The sequence below is a fragment of the Gadus chalcogrammus genome, chromosome 18, assembly GCF_026213295.1.
Source record: "Gadus chalcogrammus isolate NIFS_2021 chromosome 18, NIFS_Gcha_1.0, whole genome shotgun sequence".
Classification (NCBI taxonomy): Eukaryota; Metazoa; Chordata; class Actinopteri; order Gadiformes; family Gadidae; genus Gadus; species Gadus chalcogrammus.
The window spans coordinates 4,799,502-4,825,174 of record NC_079429.1 but is presented as its reverse complement, the minus strand read 5'-3'; the positions used below and the strand labels follow the sequence as shown (position 1 = coordinate 4,825,174).

At 49.8% G+C, this 25,673-nt stretch overlaps 1 protein-coding gene across 1 annotated transcript in view; it reads left to right on the top strand.

The window, feature by feature from the left end:
* The window catches only part of dock1 (dedicator of cytokinesis 1), a 164,341-nt gene extending 138,961 nt beyond the window's left edge, over window positions 1–25,380 (top strand). The window contains exons 30-42 of the mRNA XM_056577277.1: window positions 61–139; window positions 1,580–1,680; window positions 6,067–6,125; window positions 7,041–7,189; window positions 9,490–9,575; window positions 10,309–10,465; window positions 12,358–12,398; window positions 14,358–14,448; window positions 16,138–16,257; window positions 16,888–16,977; window positions 19,148–19,252; window positions 24,939–25,080; window positions 25,282–25,380. Of these exons, the coding sequence (XP_056433252.1) occupies window positions 61–139; window positions 1,580–1,680; window positions 6,067–6,125; window positions 7,041–7,189; window positions 9,490–9,575; window positions 10,309–10,465; window positions 12,358–12,398; window positions 14,358–14,448; window positions 16,138–16,257; window positions 16,888–16,977; window positions 19,148–19,252; window positions 24,939–25,080; window positions 25,282–25,367 (1,306 nt within the window). The 3' untranslated portion in view covers window positions 25,368–25,380. The remainder of the gene's footprint in view (window positions 1–60; window positions 140–1,579; window positions 1,681–6,066; window positions 6,126–7,040; window positions 7,190–9,489; window positions 9,576–10,308; window positions 10,466–12,357; window positions 12,399–14,357; window positions 14,449–16,137; window positions 16,258–16,887; window positions 16,978–19,147; window positions 19,253–24,938; window positions 25,081–25,281) is intronic.
* Window positions 25,381–25,673: the final 293 nt, after the last annotated feature.

Sequence of the window (25,673 nt, the reverse complement as noted above, 5' to 3'; positions counted from 1 at the left end):
ACCTCGTCCCAAAGGGGGGGTTTGTAATATTGATGAGCGGCGTTCCTCTTGTCGTTCCAGAGTGTTCCTGCGGGCCATCAACCAGTACGCGGCCGTGCTGAACAAGAAGTTCCTGGACCAGACCAACTTTGAACTGCAGGTGAGAGATCCAGCTGATGGAGGTCTGGTTCCATGTCCTCTTTGGACTCCATCAGGTAGGCGATGGAGGTCTTGTTTAACGTCCTCTTTGGCTCCATCAGGTGAGTCACGGAGCTGATGGAGGTCTGGTTTCATGTATCTGCTTGGATTCATTGCCATGGCGACAACTTCACACTTTGGTCCACCAATAGGGTGTGTGGTGTTGAGTTTGGCCTGGCTGGGCGACCAGGGATAAAGATATCTCAGCCAGCTCATGGTGAATGGATCGAGCTCTCCAGAAAGGCGATGGGGGCGGTGCGGAGGCAAACTGTAGCAGGCTTTGTGTTCCCCGCTACCTCGGAGGCCGGATCTGTCAAACGGGCCATTTAAACGTTCACACTGAGTCTTTGTCGGACATTGTGGGCCCGAAAAAAGAAAGCGGTAGAGGGGAAAAGGAGAGAATAGAAATCGCTGAAAAAGGTATTTGCATAAAATATGTCAAGAGGGAACATAAAATACTGTGTAATAGCCGGCAATTAGATTTGCATTTCACAATTATTTAATCTGCTGCTCAGAATAGCAATGGCTTCCTTTGCTCTCATTGTTGAAAATGGGGCAGATGTTAAACCAGTGAAACAATCCGACTGTTTCAATGGCCTTGGATCACGAAGCATTGGAGGATTAATGAAATGTCAAGAAGCATGATGCTTTTCTACATGAATTCCTCTTCCTTTATTCCATAAAGAGCTGCTCTCTGGTCTGCCGTTACACATTGTGTAACGGCATTAGGAATTCGTCTGACTTCTGTTAAATAAAGTTTTTCAGAGTGAAAACAGGCTGAAGATAACATGTTTTAAGAGGAGACGGGGAAAGGTGATACTTTAGGTGGTGTTGCTTTAGATTGGGATGCAACGAAATGCATGAAACAAACTGATCGAAACAAACAAATATTATGACGCATTGATATGTTTTGGCCTCCTTTGTTGAATCGCCCAATCGATGATGGAAATAAATCACCAAGTTGAAAAGGTTACCATTAAAAGGTTTTTATTCTGCTTGTTTATTGCAAGTTCAAAGAAACCCAAGTTCGGTCTGAAATGACCTATCCTTTTACATTTGTAAATTCACAAAATCACGATTGAAACCGAAAGCACTGGTTCAGCCTGTCTTGTCTGCCTGCGTCACTAAGTTGCTCTATTGTCAAAGAGTGCTTTTTATTTTCGTTCTGCTACTGAGGTCAGGTACTGGCACTTCTTACTCTCCATTTGAACTGAAATAGAAATGTAATTAGCACTCCTTTGACCCTCTCTCTCCTGCTTGCTGTCTTCCTATCTCTTCCTCTCTCTCCCACTCTCTCCCCTTTCGCTGTCTCCCTCTCTCTCCCTCTCCCTTGTTCTCTCTCCTCTTCGCTGTCTCCCTCGCTCTGTCTCTCTCTCTCTCTCTCTCTCTCTCTCTCTCTCAGCTGTGGAACAACTACTTCCATCTGGCCGTGGCATACCTCACCCAGGAGTCCCTGCAGCTGGAGAACTTCTCCAGCGACAAGAGAGCCAAGATCTTCCACAAGTGAGTACCCATGTCCCCTCATTAAATGCATGTTTTTCCTGGGTCTACCGCTGTTGTGGTCAGGGGGTTGACCCTCAACCAGAAGCGTGATGGTCCAATCAAGAGGGAGCCTTTATTCACCAAGAAAGAACATCTACTGTGTTACTTATACTTTGGTAATGTATTTCTGCTTTGAAGAAGAAACAAACATAACAAAAAGAAATCCCTGCCAAAGCAAACACAGGGGTTAAATATGAAATCAGCCTACTAATTAAGTCCCGGCAAACCGGCCTGGTAGAAAGATGTATCAAATCAGTCTTTCACTGCTGCTGTATTTACAAAGACCGGGTAGCAATTTACTTAAAAGCTTTATTGTCATAGCAATCAATAAATCAAATGCTCCAAACGAAATATAGAAACAAGTCTGGTGTCTGTTGCTGTGGCAGGCCTGTAATAAGCTTGTCCAAACATTTCATTCAGCCTGAATGATTTGATGTCCTGTCTACCCGGCTACCTCTGAGTCTTCCACAATGCTGGGCAGACCCAGAGCAGACCCATGGGGGGTGTTTAGCAGACGCTTGCGGGAGGGTTAGGGGTGAGGCTATACAGAGTCTAGGTGAGGTCTTTTGCAGAAGCCGGAAGTGGCTAGTCACTTGTTTTGGGGTATTGGCTTGTCACTTGTTTTTGGGGAGTGGCTATACACTTGTTTTTTGGGAGAGGCTCGTCACTTGTTTTGGGGGAGTGGCTAGACACTGGTTTTGAGGGAGAGGCTCGTCACTTGTTTTGGGGGAGTGGCTAGAAATTGGTTTTGGGGGAGTGGCTAGTCACTTGTTTTAGGGGAGAGGCTCGTCACTTGTTTTGGGGGAGTGGCTAGACACTTGTTCTGGGGGAGAGGCTCATCACTTGTTTTGGGGGAGTGGCTAGACATTTGGTTTGGGGGAGTGGCTAGTCACTTGTTCTTGGGGAGTGGCTACATCTTTGTCTGTCTTTAGAGGCTGGTGGCCGGAGCCAAATGTGTAAATGCTTTCTGGGCAGGGGGATGAAGAACTAGGAAGCAGGACGGCTCATCTTCCTCAGAGGGCGTTGTTGTGACCGTCCTCTCGTTCGGTGGCCGTAGATCAGCCACGGCCCCCGCATGACAGACCAGAGTCCTCGTTGGCTGCTTTATCTCAGGTCTTGATCAACTCCCACACGCACAGTTAGGCACACAGTCAGAGACACAGACACACACAGTCAGAGACACAAACATACACACACACACACACACACACACACACACACACACACACACACACACACACACACACACACACACACACACACACACACACACACACACACACACACACACAAATATATATTCACATATATATACACACACACACACACAGTTAGGCACACACACACATATTTATATATACACACACAGTTTCCCTCTGATACTGTATTCAGGCCGTGGCTAGTCGTCAAGGGAGAGGAGAGGTGGGTGGTAGAGTAAGGAGAGGGGGAAGGGAGAGGGGGGAGAGTAAAGAGAGAGGATCCATGATGCCTGAGCTCCACGCTCCATCCCTCTTCCTCTTATCTGTTGTTGACAGAATCAAAGTATTGGACCTGCCAGGGAGAGTCTGCTTTCAGATGAGACTACATCAGTAATGCTGTGGCACAGTCATTTTTTTTTTTCCCACTTACGATTATGATCGCGCTAACTCTTCAACCGTCTGTCTGTCTGTCTGTCTGTCTCTCTGTCAAAGTGTGTCCACCAGTGGGAGAACAGGGTAGAAATGAATGGCTTCCTAAGGATCCACAGTGGGTTTACTAGAGAGATCCCAAAATAAATACTGCACAACACATACTTCCCAAGCTAGTGGGCGCAAGCCTGAATCCGACGCAGATGCAGTTTAGAAACTGGGCGGTCCCCTTGAGACGGAACCGCGACTCGGCATCAAAGTGCATAATTCATCCCCTTTGCTGCAAGGGCATATCGAAATCAATTATAAACTAATCTGTGTGCTGTTTAAATCTTAAACACGAGTCTAATCCCTGTTATTCTGCGTGTAGAAGCGAAGAGACATTTGCGAGTGTCCGTGTATACCCACCACTTACTACATGCATTCCCCCTCCGGGACTCGACGCTGAGCCTGAATGGAGAGGAGTCTTGGCGGGGTGGGAACTGAACGATCGATGGGTCGTTTCTGGATCCCCTCGCGGTATCAATACCTCGGCCCGTCGGTGGATCGTTATGCGTTCTGGCTGGCGCAACCCATTCCTGGGTCGGAGAGACGGTCGTTCAGTTGATTGTTTTGACCTGGCCCACAAAGACGTCAGCGCGTCCTTGAGGGATATCGGCATGACGATCGATTTGAGCTTTTCCATTTCTTTATTTATTCCTCCGTTCATTTTCGATGTTTTGCGAGCCGTCCAATCAGGTGCCCCGGTTGAGAACGACGAGAGGCGGCGTGCCCACCCCCCCACAGTCCATCCGAACCCCACTCAAGCCTAATTTGTAGCCGGGGCTGGGATTACGTCTCTTTTGGTTCGTGCGCGGTTCTCACGGCAATATCCTGCGGTGTTGTGCAAAAATGTTTACGCTGAGAGAGCAATGTAATCCTTGTAATATACGATATTGAAATGGCGTGGCCATGGGCTCACCGCACACTTCACCAACGGCCCACAGCCGAGACTATAAATCCACTTTCGACCCCCTTGCTGGTTGCCAATCGCTCCCAACCTTCCCTGCAACAGAGAGGATGCCCCCCCCCCCCCCCCCTCCTGGCTCCATCAGTAGGCCGGGGGCCGGGCGAGGCGACGGAGCTGTCACGGGGCCTCGGGTCGTTTATCTGTCAGGGCTCAGGGATGTCGCCTCTGTTTACGATGGCTCTTCCTCCTGCGGGAGCCCATTTGTTCCCCGAGCACCGCGCTCTGTCCCCCGACCTCAACGTTAGACCCTGGGCCGTTGTTAAGATAGTGTAACACAGAGCGACCCCGTCTCCCTCACCCTCGTCTTTTTTTTCCTTCATGTTCTCCTTGTCATCTCGTCCTCGTTTCACTCCTTCTCTGTCCACGTTTCGATTGGGTTTCTTCTCCCTGGTCGCTGGACTGTGTTGTTCTCTCTCCTTCCATGGTGCCTGGCAGAGGGGCTCTCGGGGACCCAGAGTCATAGTGTTTTATTGTTAGGGCCAATTCTGTGGATGTTTATTCTTTGGAGACGTTGGCGGTCTCAGGAAGCAGATCCCTCCATCCCCCTCCACGTTGAACACCAAGGCACCTTGGAGTGATGCTTCCACCGGTTTCTGCAAACACTTTTAGTTGTTCTATCAGGCGGGACTGTGGCTAAGGAGGTAGAGCGGGTTGGCTGGTCACCAGAAGGCTGCTAGTTCGATCCCTGGCTCCTCCTAGCGAGTGTCAAAGTGTCCCTGAACAAGACGCCTCACCTTGACTGCTCCTAACGAGCTGGCCCGGCGCCTTCCATGGCTGACTCCGCCTTCGTTGTGTGAATGTGTGCAAGAATGTGTGATTGTCAGGCAGTATTGTAAAGCGCTTTGAGTGGCCGCTGGTTAGAAAAGTGCTGCATAAAATGCAGTCCATTTACCATTTACCATCTGAAACACTTATGGGCCGTGTTTCCCTGTCGCTGCTCACTTGAAGTCCTTGACCTTGCTGGCTTAATGTTCTTATTCTGTGAAAAAAGTCTCGGATTTGTATGAGTATAAATCGCTTTAAATTCCCAGCATATGAACAGGTTGTAATTTAAGTTAAAACGAGACCTACCAGACTCTCTATGGCATAGAACAGCCTGTGGACTGATCTCTATTTCATTTGAATTGGCCAGTTTTGCTAGGAAAATGGAAGGAAATTATGTCTAAGCATGGATAATGGCAAAGCCGCTCATAAAATATCCAATTATTGCAGTGAAACGCGTCTTAAAACTAAAGTCATATTTTAACCCACCACCTGGACTACTTTGGAGGATTGCAAGCAACAAACGCAGTCATAGATGTGAGTGGCAAACCTTTTTTTATGAAATCCTCCTCTTGAGATCCGATGAAGGCAGATTGTGAGGAAGGATGTGGAGCACGGTAACGGACTGCTTCGTTGAAAACGTTAGCAATTAACCAATTACTTAAATTGCAAAACAAGCACATTTCGTTACCTGCTACAACGAAGAAGTAATGGAAGTAATCTTATGCGTTCCTATGTAGCGCATTCCCCCAACACTGGTCCCAGGCCAGCTTACACTGCAATGCTCTGAAACTACATTCTTACACAGATGACCTTTAATACGAATATATGTTTGATCATGAATATAGTGCAAATATGTGCCTTTACAAATTCAGTTTGATATGTTTTTCACGCTTCATTGCCTTAATTCTGTTTATGTCCGTGATTAATAATGATTTTATCTTCCAGGTACCAGGACATGAGGCGACAGATCGGCTTTGAAATCCGGGATATGTGGTATAATCTGGGTAATTACCGATCGCACATCGCAAGCTTAACAAGGCCTTTTTGTTTTGATGTTGTGCTTCTGTTACACGATACAGATTATTTACTGATGGAATATTTCCCTGCTTATAATTACCGCGAAATCCAGAAATAGATGACATGTGACGGGGCTGTGTTCATTCAGTCTATTTCCTTTGCGTTCGCGTTCTTGTGCGTTTGCACTTGATCATGTGCAGCATATGCTGAGCCACCAATAGAGACCAAGGTGCTAATTAGCTTTATGAGCCGTCAGGGAACCTCTGCAGTGAAGGATCTTGAGAAAGTGTGTGTGGGTGAACACACGGTTTATAGATGTTTATAGAGGAGGCTTATGCCATGTGACGTAGATATATTTGTAGACATTTGGAGAAATAAATGCATTTTCCTTTCTAGCAATTTTCTTTCTGTATTGACTCACAACTTGTGGTCATTCCTGTGTAATGTAGTGCTCAACAAACAGGAAATAGAGGTAAACCTAGTTTACACTGCAAACTTAGAGTATGAAGGGGCCATCTTGATACCATCATGTTTCTAAACACTAACTTGAGAGGGGGATAGACCTGAATATCATAAAGATCTGAGGTGAATGAGACCCAGGTGAATGAGACACAGGTGACTCAGCCCAGGTGACTCAGACCCAGGTGACTCAGTCCAGGTGACTCAGACCAGGTGACTCAGACCCAGGGGACTCAGACCCAGGTGACTCAGACTCAGGTGACTCAGACCCAGGTGACTCAGACCCAGGGGACTCAGACCAGGTGACTCAGACCAGGTGTATCAAACCAAGGTGACCCAGACCAGGTGTCTCAGACTCTGGTGACTCAGACTCAGGACTTCCTTGCGGTGTCCTGCCTGTGTGTGTAGCATCGTGCGCTGACCCCCTCTCTGTGTGCCCCCAGGTCCCCACAAGATCAAGTTCATCCCTGAGATGGTGGGGCCCATCCTGGAGATGACGCTGATCCCGGAGGTGGAGCTCCGCAAGGCGACCGTCCCCATCTTCTTCGACATGATGCAGTGCGAGTTCCACTTCACCTGCAGCTTCCAGAGGGTAACTGTGTGTGTGTGTGTGTGTGAGTGTGTCATCCTTTGTGTTTTCCTGTGTGTGTCTTTGTTTTGGTCTGTATCTTCCTGTGTCTGTGTGTGTGAGTGTTTTACTCTGTATTTGTGTGTGTCAGTTTGTGTGTTTGCCTCCGTTTGTGTCGGTGTGTGCGTGTTAGTGTTTGCTTGTCTGTATATGTGTATGTGTTTGCTTGTGTATGTGTTTTCTATTGTGTGTCTTTGCCCCTCTGTTTGTGTGTGTGTGTGTGTGTCTGTGTGTGAGAGAGGATGCCCCTAAATCCCCCACTGACTGGGGGGGAGAAGGGATAAATAGTGAGGAGGGAAGACGGTGTGAGACAGAGAGAGGATAAGTTTCCAGAGCCGTGAGCGTGTAATGCTGCAAATCCTATTTTCCCACACTGCTGTTACTGTACCAACAGCCGGCGTAAGTGGGACTTAATGTTATGCCTTGTTACAGCGCAAAATCAAGCCTTTGTGTGTCTGTGTGTGTGTGTTTGTGTGTCTATCTGTGCTTGAGTGTGTGTGTGTGTGTGTCTAGCTGTGCTTGGGTGTGTGTGTTTTGTCTCTATCGGTCTGTGAGTGTGTGTGTGTGTGTCTATCTGGGCGTGTGTGTGTGTGTGTCTATCTGGGCGTGTGTGTGTGTGTGTGTGTGTGTGTGTGTCTGTCTATCCACGTGCGCGTGTTTGCGTGTGCATGCAATGAGTAAATCCAATTCTCCAGCGCTACGCAGTGTGTGGCGCTCCCCTACCGCTTGGCAGCTCATTGTTGTGTCGGGGGCTCTGAGGAACAGCAAGCGGTTGTTTCTCTGTTTAGTGAGGTGGAGGAGGAGGGGAGAGATCTCTACTAGTGAGGTGGAGGAGGAGGGGAGAGAGCTCTACTAGTGAGGTGGAGGAGGAGGGGAGAGAGCTCTACTAGTGAGGTGGAGGAGGAGGGGAGAGATCCCTACTAGTGAGGTGGAGGAGGAGGGGAGAGAGCTCTACTAGTGAGGTGGAGGAGGAGGGGAGAGAGCTCTACTAGTGAGGTGGAGGAGGAGGGGAGGTAGCTCTACTAGTGAGGTGGAGGAGGAGGGGAGAGAGCTTTACTAGTGAGGTGGAGGAGGAGGGGAGAGAGCTCTACTAGTGAGGTGGAGGAGGAGGGGAGAGAGCTTTACTAGTGAGGTGGAGGAGGAGGGGAGAGAGCTCTACTAGTGAGGTGGAGGAGGAGGGGACAGAGCTCTACTAGTGAGGTGGAGGAGGAGGAGGGGACAGAGCTCTACCAGTGAGGTGTTTGTGTGTTGGAGGGGAGAGCCCTTAACTAGCGAGGGGGCTCCCGTAGAGAGCAGCAGCATCTGTAGCTCTACCCGCCACGGGGCCTTCCTTTGGATGCCCCTCGGTCCGTAGTGCACCCTCCTCAGGGTGGAGGCACCACCAACCCACCCCCCTCTGGGTGGAGACACCACCTCCTCCCCTGGGTGGAGACACCACCTCCTCCCCTGGGTGGAGACACCACCTCCTCCCCTGGGTGGAGACACCACCTCCCCCGGCCCAGTGGCACTTGGGCGACCAGTCCATTCTCTGCCCTCCCTCATTCTCCGCCAAGCCTCTGTGAAAATGTGATCAATTTCACTTTGGCCTGACCCCGTTTTGTACGGTAAGCCGGCCATATTCCCTCGGCTGGCCCTCCCCTTCCTCCCCCTTCTCCCCCCTCTTCTCCCCTCTGTCCGCAGTGTAAATCTGCAGCTTAGCAGGGCGAAGCGCTCACATCTTCTCTATTGGTCAAGGTCTCTCTATCTCGCTTCTCACTCTCCCACTTTCTACACTCCTCTCTCTCCCTCTTTACTCTCCACTCTCTCTCTTTCTCTCTCCCTCTTCACAGTCCTCTCTCTCACTGTCTCAACTCCTCTCTTCTTGCTCTGTCTACTTCCCTCCCCCCCTCTCTCTACTCTCTCTCTTTATCCGCACCTCCCTCCCTCTCTCCTCCCCTCTCTCCCCCCCCCCCCCATCCTGCTGTCAGCGCCCATCCAGGAGTGTATATAGAGAATGAGTTACAGGAGGTAATGTGTTGTGTCTTCTTGTTACCACTGCGCTCGCCTTCACAGTAATATGAAACATGATGTCGCAAACAAACAGGACTGGGAGGCTCGCTGCAGAGGGGGGGGGGAGGTGTATGGTGAGAGGAAGGGAAGGAGGGCGAAGTAAAAGGGGTAGAGGGTGGGAGAGAGATGGAAGGGGGTAGGGGTAGGGAGAGGCAGCAGGAGAGAGAGAGAGAGGTTTGTGATGGTGTCTCTCTGTGCTCTCTGTGTCCCTCCAGTTTGAGAGTGAGATCATCACCAAGCTGGACCACGAGGTTGAGGGTGGCCGTGGCGACGAGCAGTACAAGCTGCTCTTCCAGAAGATGTGAGTGATGCCCCCCCCCCCCCCCCCCCCTCCCCACTTCACACACACCCGTGCTCCAGTGTGATCAGATGATGCACCTCTGCACCCCACCCAAAAATAATCACAGCAGCGCGCGCAATCAAATGACTCTGTTGCCATCACACATTTGGTCGCATAATCACGTGAGTGTGTGTGCGTGTGTGTGTGTGTGTGTGTGTGTGTGTTTGTGGATGCGTGTGCATGCGTGTGTGGACTGCCACCTCAGAAAAGCTGGAAAAGTTTTCTGTTAATGTACCAACCTCTGAATGTCACCCCTCTCTACCTCTCTCTCTCTCTCGATCTGTCCCTCGACCCCTGCACCCCTCCCTCTACTCCACCCTGGACCGCTCCTCCTCCCACCCCTCCCTCTACTCCACCCTGGACCGCTCCTCCTCCCACCCCTCCCTCCTCCACCCTGGACCGCTCCTCCTCCACCATCTCCTCCTCCACCCTGGACCGCTCCTCCTCCACCATCTCCTCCTCCACCCTGGACCGCTCCTCCTCCACCATCTCCTCCTCCACCCTGGACCGCTCCTCCTCCACCCCTCCCTCTCCTCCTCCACCCCTCCCTCTCCTCCTCCACCCCTCCCTCTCCTCCTCCACCCCTCCCTCTCCTCCTCCACCCCTCCCTCTCCCCCACCCATCCACCCCTCCTCCTCCGACCCTCCCTCTCCTCCACCCTTCTCCCCCCTCCCCTCCCCCCTCCTCCCCCCAGCCTGCTGGAGCACTGCAGGAAGCACAAGTACCTGGCCAAGTCGGGGGCAGACTTCGTGGGCCTGGTGGTCCGGCTCCTGGAGCGGCTGCTGGACTACAGGACCATCATGCACGACGAGAACAAGGAGAACCGCATGAGCTGCACCGTCAACGTGCTGGTGAGACGCACGCACGCACGCACGCACGCACGCACGCACGCACGCACGCACACAAACACATGCACACATATGCACGCGCATATGCACACACACACACAAACACGCACATATGCACGCGCATATGCACACACACACACAAATACGCACATATGCACGCGCATATGCACACACACATGTGCACACACACACACACACACACACTATGGATGAAGTAAGACTGCTTTGAGGAAAGTAAATTATTCTTCACCTTGCACGGTGATCATTTTTAGACTATGACAAAATTAATTCATTTGCAGGCGAGAGCTGTCACAAAATGTTCCTTTAAAATGTTGCAGTCCCATCTACATCCATGATTTTTAATTATTATATTGACTGAGAAAATTGCAGCAAACATTTAAAAGGACCGTTATGAAACAGATTTCATGTCCATATATCAGTAATTATCGTGATATAGTTGGACTTCAAAATTGAAGTGATGTTATATTATTGACTTCTTAAACCAATCCTTCAGGTTGGGCACAATCTAGTACAATTTCAGTGGATCCAGTTTGTTTGCTTGCTTCAATGGCTGCACGAACACACACTCACACACACACACACACACACACACACACACACACACACACACACACACACACACACTCACAAGCACACACAGCAACCAGCTTCACATTGCAACATAAAAACAACACCCAGATCTGCTGTTCAGTTCTCCTCACCCACACCTTCACTCGCAGACCTTGTGTACTTCTGTTGTGTACTCAACTGAATATTTCCCCTGTGTCTGTGTGTGTGATGTCTGTGTGCGTGTGCGATCATTGTGTTGTTATCGACGCGCACGCACCACACCTTCCACGAGTGATGCAGCGGTCTCCGACAGACCTCATAATGTACCACCGTGAGGGGGGGGGGGGCTATTATATCGACGCGCGTTGGCGTCTGCGGAGCCCGGCCCTGTCAGTCGGCTTCCTCTGACAAGCCCCCCCACCCCACCCCCCACCCCCCGCCGAAACAATAGCAGAGGGGCCGCCCTGTCAGAATACATTAGGGCCTTATCGCAGGGGCCCGCCTAGGAGCCAGCCCTCTTTTGTCGAATGGCATTTCAGCCGGGAGTGGCCAAATGTCAGAGCTCCCCGTCCCGGCCTGCCCGGGCGCCGATAGACCCGGGCGCCGATAGACCCGCCGACGGGCGCCGCCCGCCATTGTTGTGTTGGCCGTTCAGTCCGTCCCCCTGAAGGGCGGCAGGGGGGGGACGGACGTGTGGACAGCTCACTGCCGTCCCTCTCGTCCCCCGCTGATGTGTTTATGTGTGTGTGAATGCATGAACGTACGCGAATTGGTTGGCGGGGGGCTTGGAGAGGGGGTCGTCATGATTCATCGTGGATCATGACGACAGCGACTAAGAACTTAACATAATCACAATCAGTTTGTGACAATTGTGGTAAACCTGTCTGTGGAAACATCCACCAACGTTATAAAGGTTCTATCCATCTATAGTTCTATTCTGTTCTACCGGTTCTATGCTGTTATGGTTCTATGTTATAAAGGTTCTATGGTGTTATGGCTTTATGTTATAACGGTTCTATGTTGTAAGGGTTCTATGTTGTAACGGTTCTATGTTGAAACGGTTCTGTTATAACGGTTCTATGTTGTAAGGGTTCTATGTTGTAACGGTTCTATGTCGTATCGGTTCTATCTTGTAACATCTCTATGTTTTCAAGGTTCTATGTTATCCCAGTTCTATCTTTGAACGGTTATATGTTACTACGGTTCTATATTGTAACGGTTATATGTTACTAGTTTGGTTCTATATTGTAACGGTTATATGTTAAGGTTCTATGTGGTTGCGGTTCTGTGTTATAACGGTTCTACGGTCTGTGTGTCCCCTGTAGAACTTCTACAAGGAGATCGAGAGAGAGGAGATGTACATCAGGTAAGGACCTGCATGCTGACAGTATCGTGGGGGTATTGACTCCCAGGCCTGACACAATAAATCACTTAGTTGGACTTTATATCATCTTAGAAATAATTAGGATAAACCATTGTGATGTCACTTTAAGTCCATTTTATGCCACTGATATAACAAGAATCGCGCCAGCGAAAAGGCAGATGGACTCAGCCCTCCACCCCATAAAGCCGGTCAGGAGAGCTTCTTCTCCGTCGTTCCACCAGAACATCCTTTGTGTTGAGAGGATTTAGAGTTTCACTTTTTAATCAAAGTCTGAAATAGCTTAGCGAATGGAAGAACTCGGATGAGGGGATTATGATCAGCGGCGGCGCATTCTTTAATACAGCCGTGTTTTGAAGAAATTAGTTTCTGAGGTTGTTTCCCTGTTTGATTACTAGAAGTAGGCTAACACTCTTTGGGGGAAAGTTGTTTTCCAAATTGAAAGTGTTGCATCTCAACTGCACATTGTTGTTGTCAAAAGCAAACGATGTGCACGTGAATAAGTAAACATTGGCTGGTGGTGCCGACTGCTATGGGATTCATAATGTACCAGATGGCGATAATGCTAGGTCTAAGATTCTCGTTTACCACTATGGATGCAGTAAGACTGCTTTGAGGAAAGTAAATAGGCTGTAGCCTCCACCCTTGTTCTTCACCTTGTACAGTGATCATTGTGGCAAAATTAATTCATTTGCAGTCGAGAGCTGTCACAAAGTGTTCCTTGAAAATGTTGCAGTCCCATCTAGATCCATGATTTTTAATTATTATATTGAATGAGAAAGTTGCATCAAACAATCGCGTTCAATGAAAAGGACCGTTATGAAACAGATTTCATGTCCATATATCAGTCAATAAAGTAATTATCGTGACATAGTTGGACTTCAAAATGGAAGTGATGTTATATTATTGACTTCTTAAACCAACCCTTCAGGTTGGGCACAATCTAGTATAATTTCAGTGGATCCAGTACGTTTGCTTGCTTCCATGGCTGCAGAACGCCGTGTTTGTTTCCCAATTATTTTCATACCTGGCAACCCGGGGTACTTGAAACATAGTGAATCACAACACACAGGCCAAAGCAAACAAACAGACAAACAAACGATTCAACCCAGAACACACGAAAAGTCGAAAAAAAGTCAAAAGAGAATCTGCAGGCTGCAGCGTTGTTGTCAGAGAAGCCAGTACAACGATTTTTAAATACCTCATCTCTGATGACGTATTGTCGTCATATTATGATTTAGTACAATCCATTGGTAACACACGGCTCCTTTAATGTTAATTTGTCACGTAGTGTATATACTCAGGTGTAGTTATGTATCTCTACCGGGCCCTGGGCGGATTGAGACCGCCTGCGTTAGGAGTGGACCATGCACCAAGACTGTACCTTGGTTCAAGTCTGCCGACCTCCCATTGGCTGAGAGACCCGAGTGCCTGTGTCAACAACCCCCCCCCACCTGTTAATTGGGTTTTCCGGATGCAACCGTTTTTGTATTTGGTTCGACGTAAACGAACATCGCGGCTTCGCCCGGTCGCCCCCGGTTTGAGTCTCCATATGCTCGGCGGATTGGAGCTGAGCAGATGCTGCCTCCTCGCTCAGGATGAGCTAATAGGAGGAGGAGGAGGAGGAGGAGGAGGAGGAGGGAGCGTTCCAGGCAGCACGTCTTGCTTAGCGTATCCTCTGTTGTCTCTGAGTTAATGTCAGAGCACCATATTGAGATGTTTCCTCCAGACAGACGCGTACCCACTAAAACACCTGGCAGCCGCTTCCACGACATCCTTGACGCGATTCCAAAAGTAGTGAATAACGATGATGAATGAACGTGATAAACACATCCCAGATCCTCGTTTTTGTGGGGTGTTTCGATGGCGTTACGATCGACCCCCTGCAGGGCCACGGTCATGGAGTCGAGGAACACCTTGGGAGTAACCTCTACATTCTACCAGGTACCTGTACAAGCTGTGCGACCTCCACAAAGAGTGTGACAACTACACCGAGGCGGCATTCACCCTGCTGCTGCACGCCAAGCTGCTCAAGGTACACACACGCACGCACACACAACGCACACACAACGCACATGCACACGCAAAGACACGTGCAGATACACAGTTACATGCATACGCAGACGCATGTACACAAACACACACACACACACACTGTGCCCAGAAGGGTGACCTCATCGGTGACATGACCAGGGTGCTGGACTGGGGGGAGCAGGGTGGCCCTAGGTCCTCAAGGGACCAATGGATTGTCTCCCCCCCCCCACCCCGACGCCAGCTCTCATCTATAAATACGCTGTGTCGTGACGCTCTTTAAATCCGGAGTGCGGTGCACTCAGACTCGTCCTTAGAGAGCGCCGTGTGATTTACCGTCACCCCGAACACCGGCCAACACTAATTAATTATTCTGCAGATAAATAAAAGGTGAAACCAGAAAGGGGTCCGGGGAGGACAGCGAGCCTGGGGTGGGCGGCCCAGTGCATTAAGGAGAGTGGGTTCACAGCAGCCCCGTGGACACGGCTTTTGTGAGGGATCAGCAATTTAGTTCGGTCTGTGGGTCCCCTTTCGCCCGCCGAATGGGTTCGTCTTCCCCGCTTTAACTGTGTCACTGCCGCCGCCTGGCGTCATCCAATCAGCAGGCAGAGTGTTGGCCTGATCCTCCTGGCGGACATCTTGGTTGTTAACGCAATCCGGGGTGGGAGAACTTGGGGAACCAACATGGCCGACAGGGCAGTAAGGTCCCTTGGCTGTGCAGACGTCTGGTTTTTGGACAGAATGTTTTTCGTACCAACCGGTCGTGAAGCTGCTCTACCGAGTCAACGAGTAAAGAAACAAGACTACGCTTTTTATTTTTTTTAACACTCTTATTGCGATCTGAAAAATGTATAGCTCATAACTGATACATCTGGGGGGGTCCTAGCCAGTGCATGTACACTATATTGGCTGTGGACAGTGTGTGTGTGTGTGTGTGTGTGTGTGTGTGTGTGTGTGTGTGTGTGTGTGTGTGTGTGTGTGTGTGTGTGTGTGTGTGTGTGTGTGTGTGTGTGTGTGTGTGTGTGTGTGTGTGTGTGAGATTCGATGTGCGTGTGCGTCACTCTGTGCCGTAGGGTTCTGATGCCCGACAGCAGACCTCAGCCGGAGGCTTCCTGTCCGGACCCCTCCATCCCCTCCACCCCCCCCCCCCTCCAGTCTGAACTAGACAGAGGGGGGGGCAGGGGGGGATGGGAGGGGGGGGGAGGCACTTTAAAGAAATACATATTCCCTCGACCCCGTGCCCTGAAGCCATTCAACCAATAGAATCACAGTGTGCCACCGCTCTGCCTCCCGGCGCACCGGATGTGTGTGTGTGTTTGAGTGTACGTGGGCTTGAGTGTGTGTACATTTAAGTGTGTGTTTGAGTGTTTGTTAGTGTGTTTGAGTGTTTGCTTGAGTGTGTGCTTAAGTGTATGTTTGAGTGTTAGTGTTTAAGTGTGTGTTTGAGTGTGTGCTTCAGCCTGTGCTTGAGTGTGTGTGTGTGTGTGTGTGTTTGAGTGTGTGTGTGTTTCAGCGTGTGTTTGAATGTGTGTTTGAGTGAGTGTGTGTGTGTGTCCGAGTGCATGTGAGTGTGTGTTTGTGTTTTTAGTGTTTGAGGGTGTGTGTGTTTGAGTGTGTGTGTGTGTGTGTGTCTTTGAGTGTGTGTGTCTGTGCGGTGCGTTAACTCTGCTCCACCCCCCCCCCCTCCCCCCAGTGGTCGGAGGAGGCGTGTGCGGCCCACCTGACCCAGAGAGACGGCTACCACGCGTCCACTCAGGGCCAGCTGAAGGACCAGCTGTACCAGCAGATCATCAATTACTTCGACAAGGGCAAGGTGAGAGGCGGCGCCGCCCGCCCGCACAGCCATGAGCCCGGCCGCCGCCGGCATAAAGACATGGACTCGTGTTGTTCTGCACAAATACAATGCAGGCTTTACCCGGCACTCCAGCCGCCCACGCACTCACAGAGCAAAGGAAACACTCCGCCGCATCCAGAAACACAACGAGTTATCTTCTGATGGCGCTGTTGGAATGCATCCCTGGGCCAGGAGAGGGAGGGGGGGGGGGTCTGTTGAGGGGTGGGTGCAGGGGAGGGGGGGGGGGGGGGGGGGTGTTACCCGGGAGACACGCTTATTTGCCAGCTATTAAAACCAATCAGATCGAAACGGGATGGCTTCACATGTGGGCGCCTGCTGTAGATGAACCCTGAACTGCATGCCATCCAGCACACTTCCTTTGTCCTTCGCCCTTCACCTTCTGTGTGTGTGTGTGTGTGTGTGTGTGTGTGTGTGTGTGTGTGTGTGTGTGTGTGTGTGTGTGTGTGTGTGTGTGTGTGTGTGTGTGTGTGTGTGTGTGTGTGTGTGTGTGTGTGTGTGGAGGGTTTGAATCCACCGTGGAGGCCGTAGCCCTGCTCCTCGTTGTGTTCTTGTTAATCACGTCTCTGCCGCCGTCTCCGTGTCCCGCAGATGTGGGAGGAAGCCATCATCCTGGGCAAGGAGTTGGCGGAGCAGTACGAGAACGAGATGTTTGACTTCGAGCAGCTCAGCGCATCCCTGGTGAGTCGTCTCTTCGTCGCTCCTCTCTGGTTCCTCTCTGGTTCCTCTCTGGTTCCTCTCTGGTTCCTCTGTGGTTCCTCTGTGGTTCCTCTGTGGTTCCTCTGTGGTTCCTCTCTGGTTCCTCTCTGGTTCCTCTTTGGTTCCTCTCTGGTTCCTCTGGTTCCTCTGTGGTTCCTCTGTGGTTCCTCTCTGGTTCCTCTGTGGTTCCTCTCTGGTTCCTCTCTGGTTCCTCTGTGGTTCCTCTGTGGTTCCTCTCTGGTTCCTCTGTGGTTCCTCTCTGGTTCCTCTCTGGTTCCTCTGTGGTTTATCTACTTTCTCTGGTTCCTCTGTGGTTCCTCTCTGGTTCCTCTGTGGTTCCTCTGTGGTTCCTCTCTGGTTCCTCTGTGGTTCCTCTCTGGTTCCTCTCTGGTTCTTCTCTGGTTCCTCTGTGGTTCCTCTGTGGTTCCTCTGTCGTTCCTCTGTGGTTCCCCTCTGGTTCCTCTCTGGTTTCTCTCTAGTCTCTGTAAGTTTCTGTCAGTTCTCCGTCTCAGAGGAGCGCCGCGTTGGTTATAGGTTACGATCAAGGCCGCCTTAATGCACGGGCTTACCTGGGCTGAAGCCCCAGGGCCTACGCCGATCAGGGGGCCTATCATGAGCTGCGCTAAATGTTATTTTCTTCTTTTCTTTTAATACTGGCTCATGATAGGCCCCCCGATCGGCGTAGGCCCAAGTCAATGTGATTTTTGTTTGGGGCTTATAAAGATCAGAGGCCTATCATGAGCCAATAAAAAAGGGGGCTAGTGGTATCTGGGCCACAGTCGTCTAACCAGTCGGAAAATAATTGACACATCTTCATTGTAAGATCCCCTCTCAGGGGGCCTATGACACCTCTCAGCCCCAGGGCCCAATGGCAGGTTAATGCAGGCCTAGTTACCAGGCACAGAATGTGCTTCGGGCGAAGACGTCTGAGAACGTCTACGTTTGTTGACGTCTGAGAACGTCGACGTTTGATGACGTCTGAGAACGTCTACTTTTGTCAATGTTCTCGTCATATGAATGTAAAACATGATATATGAATGACGCCTGAGAACATCTATGTTCTCCTCTAGTTTCTCATCTACGTTGACGTCTGTCAACGTACTCGTCATATTAAATGTAAAGTGTTCCTGCACATTGTCATATTGTAATGAAGTGCAGAGAGTCACTGTATCGCCTGGATCATTTCCACAGTGTTATTCTCATCGCAGCAGGACTGCCAGTATGGATTTGTTTGTGCTGGTATTTTATTATGGCCTTTCATTTGGACTCTATACATTCCGCACAACGGTTTGTTTTATTACTTTTCTTATTAATGCATCCTATTCTGTATAGTATAGGATGTCTCTACAGTCTGCATATTTGGTTATGTCTATATTTTATGTTATATTATCTCCATGTATTACGAGCTATATTCAGTGTCCATCTGTTCAGCCTAAATGTTGTAAATGGTACATTTCCTATTTGGTACGGTTCTGTCTTTGTTGCCGTTCTCTAAGGAACAGTTCTATATGTTTTGACCCATAGGTTACTCTTCCAGACATTCTGTTCTGTACGTTCTGTTCCGTACGTTTTGTCCTATACACTCTGTCCTATACGTTCTGTCTCGTATGTTCTAACCTATTAATTCTGACCTATACACTCTGTTCTGTACGTTCTGACCTCAGAGTTCTGACCTCAAAGTTCTGTACATTGTGACCTGTACGTTGTCTCCTAAATGTTCTGTACATTCTGACCCAAGCGCTCTGTACGTTCTGACCTAAGCACTCTGTACGTTCTGTACGTTCTGCCCTAATCGTTCTGTATGTTCTGTACGTTTTCTCCTAAATGTTCTGTATGTTCTGCCCTAATCGTTCTGTACGTTCTGACCTAAGCGCTCTATACGTTCTGTACATTCTGTACATTCTGGCCTAAGCGTTCTGTACGTTCTGTACGTTCTGACCTAAGCGCTCTATACGTTCTGTACATTCTGTACATTCTGGCCTAAGCGTTCTGTACGTTCTGACCTAAGCGCTCTATACGTTCTGTACATTCTGTACATTCTGGCCTAAGCGTTCTGTACGTTCTGACCTAAGCGCTCTGTACGTTCTGACCTTAGTGCTCTGTATGTTCTGTACGTTCCGCCCTAAGCGCTCTGTACGTTGTGCCCCTACAGAGGAAGCAGGCCCAGTTCTATGAGAACATCGTGAAGGTGATTCGGCCCAAGCTGGACTACTTCGCCATGGGCTACTACGGGATGGGCTTCCCCTCCTTCCTACGGGTGAGCACACACACTCAGTCACTCAGTCACTCAGTCACTCAGTCACTCAGTCACTCACTCACTCACTCACTCACTCACTCACTCACTCACTCACTCACTCACTCACTCACTCACTCACTCACTCACTCACTCACTCACTCACTCACTCACTCACACTCACCTACACACACACACACCAGTATCAGTGTGTAGTTGAAGCAGGAGCAGTTGAAGCGTGGTGGAGCTCTGAGGCTGAAACAACCCATCATCACGGAGCTCTCCTCCTCCTCGCCAACAAAACATGAGTATCCCATTTCGCTCTCTCTCTCTCTGTCTCTCATCCCGCCCCCCCACTACCACCACCGCCACATGATGGGTTGGCTGGTACGGTGGAGCTGGAGTGGAGCAGGCCTGGGATAATGGGTTCTCTGACCGGGCGTAGTTCAGTTCCCCCCTCAGAACAAACCAAAGAACAGCTGTGGTTCTGAGAGGGCCCAAACGGCTCCTGGATGGAGGGGCCGCTCTGAATGGCAGAGAATGATTGGACCTGGCTTTGGAAATAGAGAGGGGGGGGTCAGGAGTGAGGTTGGGCTCTGTCCCATCGGTCCAGCCACTCTCGCTCTCTCTCTGTCTCTGTCTCACCGTCTCTCTCGCTCTCAGTCTCGCGCTCTCTCTCTCGTTCTCTTACTCTTGCTCTCTCTCTATCTTACTGTCTCTCTTTCTCGCTCTCGCTCTCGTTCTCTCTCCCTCCCTCTCTCGTTCTCTCTCCCTCTCTCTCTATCTAGCTCTCGCTCTCTTTCTCCTTCTCTTTCTCCTTCTCTCTCTCTCTCTCTCTCTCTCCCTCTCTCTCTCTCTCTCGCTCTCGCTCTCGCTCTCCTTCTCTCTCTCTCTCTCTCTCTCTCTCTCTCTCTCTCTCTCTCTCTCTCTCTCTCTCTCCCATCGTCACGGTGATACCAGTCCATAAACGTTGGCTCAGCCCAATGCCCCCCCCCCCCCCCCCCCCCCCGGGTCCAGATCCACCCAGACTGCAGATGAGACGGGGGGGTTAGAGTCCGGTTCTGCCCGATGCAAGTGGGGATCACAGCCGGCCCAATTTCGCATCAAGCAGGTTTTTCCGTCCGAGCTTCCGACAGCGAGGGAAACCCATCCACCCAAAACCTCCGCTTTGAAAAAGCATTCCCACTCTCAGCCTTTGATTCCCGGGAGCGCCTGCCTCCCTTTCATGCTGTCGGTTCGCAGCTCTGCTGGGATTTGGTATTTTGTGTGCGTGTGCCTTGTAGGCTTACCCCGGCCTCTCATCCCGGCTGCTGATGTCATCCACACGGATGTTCATCCTAGCTTTGTGTTTTATGAGGATGTTGCTGGGAAACTCTCCTCTTCTCCATTCCGGTCGGCAGCAGGAATGGAGAAGAGGAGAGCAGCAGGAACGATGGAGGTTCATTTTCAATATGGACGTTTGAAAAAGTCCCTCTGTTGTTTCATTGAGAAATCCTCGAAACAGTTTGACCTCTGACCATTCCCCATCAAACCCCAGCTGGAGCAATGGTCCGGGATTTGCGTCCGTTATTGTTATTGATTTTGAATGATGATTGAAATGGTCCAAATGCTCCTCCAATATCTAATAATGAACTGGAACTCTCCTCCGTTGCAATAAAGCTGAGCGTGACGGCGCCCCTTTAAGAAAGAGGGCCCCTGGGCTCCCCTTTAAGACCGCGGGCTCCTGGGCTCCCCTTTGAGACGGCGAGCTCCTGGGCTCCCCTTTAAGAAAGAGGGCCCCTGGGCTCCCCTTTAAGACCACGAGCTCCTGGGCTCCCCTTTAAGACCGCGAGCTCCTCGGCTCCCCTTTAAGACCGCGGGCTCCTGGGCTCCCCTTTAAGAACACGAGCTCCTGGGCTCCCCTTTAAGACCACGAGCTCCTGGGCTCCCCTTTAAGACCACTGGCTACTGGGTTCCCCTTAAAGACGGCTGGCCCCCTGGCGCCCCTTTAAGACCGCCGTTGATTAAAGGGTAACCCTTTTTTCTTGCGCCGCGTGGCTCAGCGCTCTGTCTCCCGTCCCGCATCATGGCCGCCCCGCTGCCCTGCCTCCTCTCCGGCCCGTCAGGTCGTCTATCCTCCGCGTTAGCGTCACGCGGCTAACGCCCGAACACGACCCTGGGCCTGATCGGTGGTGATGAAGAGCGGGAATAAAAGAACCCTAAAAAGTACCGGCACCCGTTGAGCAGCGCTCAACCCAGACAGATAGGTGAGGAGGTGGAGGTGGGGGGGTTGGTGTCGAAGGGGTAATTAATGTGGGCCCGCTAATTAAGATGAATCCCATTAACGTCGTCTTCACTTTCTCTCGGCGCCTTCGCTGTTGTGTGGCGCCGGCGCCTACGGGGAATAGTCAATTATACGAGGAAATCAATAGCTCTGATAACCACCGCTCTGTCCCCCCCCCCCCCACCACCACCACCACCACCACCACCCAGTGCATTGTAACAGCACAAAAGGGGTCTAATTCAGTGGCTTATGATGCATTGGTTGTTAATGTGATTAGACGGCGGTATATGAGCTGATTTAGAAAATGATCCACAGATGCACATCCCACCGCCTTCGTCTCGACTGTCAGTCTCAAACTCTGCAGGAACTCTGGATGTTTGCTGAAGTTGTCGCTGTCAGCTCGAAACAGAGGAGATACCTTCAAAGTTCCCGTGGGTGAATTGGTTTAAGTTTTGATTATGTTTGATTTCAAGAAAACGCTTTTGTGTTCGTTGCATCACAGAGTTCGCCTGAGCCAGTCAGCACTGATGACTACCCCCCCCCCCCGGGCTGTGATTGGACACTCCACTCTTGATTGTTGAATGATGGAAGACAGAATCTGGGTTCTGTTGATTAGTCAGAACTCCGTTGGCTCAATCCCGACTAACACAGGGCTATGTAACATGCCTGTTATCGTGCCAGCTTGATCACATGACAACGTGACATTGAACCCAAATAGAACCACATTGTCTTTAGAACCCAGTCGAACACATTCTGTGCTCGACTGCACTAAAAAAAGACAATGCTTTCTGTTTCTGTTTACTATTTTCCAGATTCGTTTTTGATTTAATAAGGTACACAATCTGAGAGCAAACTTTTCGGAGCTTCCAAATATCATGTGTCAGTTAAGATTGTTGATTCGACTCCAGTTAAAGATCTGAAATGACTCATCAGCCATGGAGGAGATGCATCCGCTCAAAGGGAGACATTTCCATTCTTTACCTTGTCTTCAGGAATACAAATGAGGAGTGGGACATGGAGATGAGTGAGAACATAAATATACATACTTATGCCGACATCTGTGTGTTCGTCTTCTGAATTAACTTGCAATACACGGACCTTGAATAGGTTCTAGTTTCCAAAATGTCGGGCTCATCTCGTGGCAGTGGCAGCTTCGTATTGTCTGCCAGCTTCTTTCCGCTCCTGCGTTGGAGCTGAATGACTCCCAAAAGTCAATGCGCCTTTGTCACCTTATCTGTCAGAGAGAATTTGAAAACTGTCCCAAGCATATTTCATGGCTGCAATTCGTTTAATTAATTGGGGAGAATTAGGTGTGTGTATGTGTGTGTACACGAGCATTGTGTGTTCATAGGTGTGCATGTTTGTCTGAGAGCTTTTGTGCTTTTGCTCTCGGGAGGGAAGAGCTCCAAAGGAGGGCTTCATGTCACAAAGGGGGAACCGTCCCTGGATGCTGCCCAAAGAACAAAAGCTGGTGAACTACTTCTACTCTGACTTCTCTCCTTTTCTTGAATGAATCAGCAGTTCCCTTCTAAGCATTGGGGTGTAATGCCTAAGAGCTGAGTGTGTGGGTGCCACAGAGACACCTGTAATTCCAAACAGTCATAGATGATTTTAAATAGGCATTACATTAGCATCATATTAGCATCACATTAGCATCGGAAGCCTGAAGGAGTAGAAGTAGCGTTGGACTCTTTTCGCTGGAGAAAAAACACAGGTGTAGATCGAAAGATTAAGTACAGGAACAGGAAGTTACTTCAGCCTGTTATTGACGATATGTGAGGTGATCTATTAGACGACGGCAGCGCCTTCTGGTAGCCTTGGAATGACCGATGATTGCAGAGGGGACGAATACACGCTGGCCCTGTTATTTATAGGCGGTAAATTACTGTGTGCTGCTGCTTTGGCGGCAATTTGACGGTCACCGTTTTTCCTTACTTCCCTCGTTTATCAGGATGTTAGAATTTGCCTAATCTCTGATCCACTATGCCGTAGCAGATTGCAGAGTGTGTGTGTGTGTGTGTGTGTGGAAGATGGCCGGTTCAAGCAGCCTCACCTGGCCTGAGTCAGACAGACACCTGTCAAGGTCGAACCAGCCATCACCCCTCACACTCTCCTGAGATCTCCTGCATGGCAACATGGAGCAACAGGTCACGTTACAATAAACCCGCTTCCAACACCACCACCACCACCACGTCCTTGTCTGGAGGAGCCCAGTAAAAGTCTCCTAGGTGGAGTGTTGAATGGACATTACCCCAGAGCACCTCTGTGGGGAAGTGACCCACACGTGATAAGTGTCCTCAGCTGGGTTTGTCTAACGATGGCGCCTCTGTTAAATAGAGATGTTCCGATTCCTTCCTTCCCGATACCTGAACTTTGGCCGATACGACTTTCCACCTCCAACCGTTAACGAACGCAGCCTTCTCTGCCTGTGTAGTAAATGAGCTATAGTATAGTAGATTTTATTTGGACATGGACATGACAATGTCATTGGACGAACCAGATGCATTGTTTACAGTGTATTAGCATAAAGGCTAGTTTACAACACCTGTCCACAGGAGGCTTTTTGAAAACAACAAAAGAAACTAAACAAGACAGAAACAAGATCAAATACTGATAAAAAACTGATAGTGATAATTAAAAAGAGTAAAAATGCAGTATACAGTAGAGTACAGAGCAGCAATATAATGAGTCGAATATATATACATAGGCTACGTAGAGAAAAACAAAGGCAGCAGGATCAAACAATAAACCAGTTGTAAATTATTTGTGTGAGCACTGTTGATTTGATTTGAGCCGTTGTTTAAGTTCTCTGTTAAAAGTGTTGCTGTTAGTCTCTAGTTTTAGACTAGTGGGCAAGAGGTTCCATAGTTTTGCCCCCTTTGCAGAGAAGACAGACTGACCGAAAGATGTCCTGTACATGGGAACAAGACAATCACCATTGATGGAGGCTCGTGTATTTGCCCGACGAGAGCTCTGACGTCTGATGGCCAATTCAGACAACAGTGGTGACACATGGTTATTTACACACTTGAAAAACAATTGAAGATTACTAAAATGAATAAAGTTATCAAAGGTGAAAAGGTTGTGTTTTTTTAGAATGCCGCAGTGATGCCATCTCATGGGTTTCCGGTCCATGACTTTTATTGTCTGTTTGTATATTGAAAAGATAGGTGTTAATGCAGTAGAAGAAGCTTGTGACCATGATGGTGATACAGTATGAGAAATGAGAAATTATCATAGCGTGCATAAATAATTTGGCTAGTAACGTGATGGTATCGGATCGACGCATAGACTTGCGTACTCACCGATAACTGATTGTATACTGTTATATTTTAGGCACTATCGGAAGAATTCCGATGCTGGGATCGTTATCGGAGCGACTCTACTGTTAAAGGGGTGTATGGATGAAATGACCGAGGTGTTCCACACGTCCTCCCCCCCTCCTAGAACAAGATGTTCATCTACCGGGGGAAGGAGTACGAGCGGCGTGAGGACTTTGAGGCCCGTGTGCTGACCCAGTTTCCCAACGCCGAGAAGATGAAGACCACCACGCCGCCTAGCGAGGACATCAAGGCGTCCTCCGGCCAGTGTATCCAACACCACCTTCATATGCTCGGAGAGGGCGGGAGAGAGAGAGAGAGAGGGGGGAGAGAGAGAGGGAGGGGAGAGAGAGGTAGAGAGAGAGGGAGGGAGAGTGAGTTCATGTGCTGTCTGACAGTTTCACAATGTTGTGTTCTATCATCATGTCAACGAGAGTAGTGGTGCGTTTCCTTAACCCTTTTGTTCGAAGACATCCAGTGTTTCACCGTGAAGCCCATTCTGGACCTTCCTGCCAAGTTCCAGAACAAGGCCGTCTCTGAGCAGATCGTGAGGTAAGGTTTTCTCTCTCTCGCTCTGGCTCTCTCTGTCACTCTCTCTCTCTCTCTCCCTCTCCCCTCTCCCCCTCATTCTCGCGCTCTCTTTCTCACACTCACCCTCGCTGTCGCTCTCACTCGCTCCCACGTTCTCACTCGCTCCCTTGCTGTCGTTTTCTCCGTCTCTATCTCTCTTGCTCTTGTATCGCTCTCTCTCTCTAGCTTTCTCGCTCTCTCATTCTCACTCTCTCTCTCCCTCTTACTCTCGCTCTCTCTCCCCGTCCAAACTACAGTGGTTTTATGTTCATAATCAAACTGTGTGATCAGT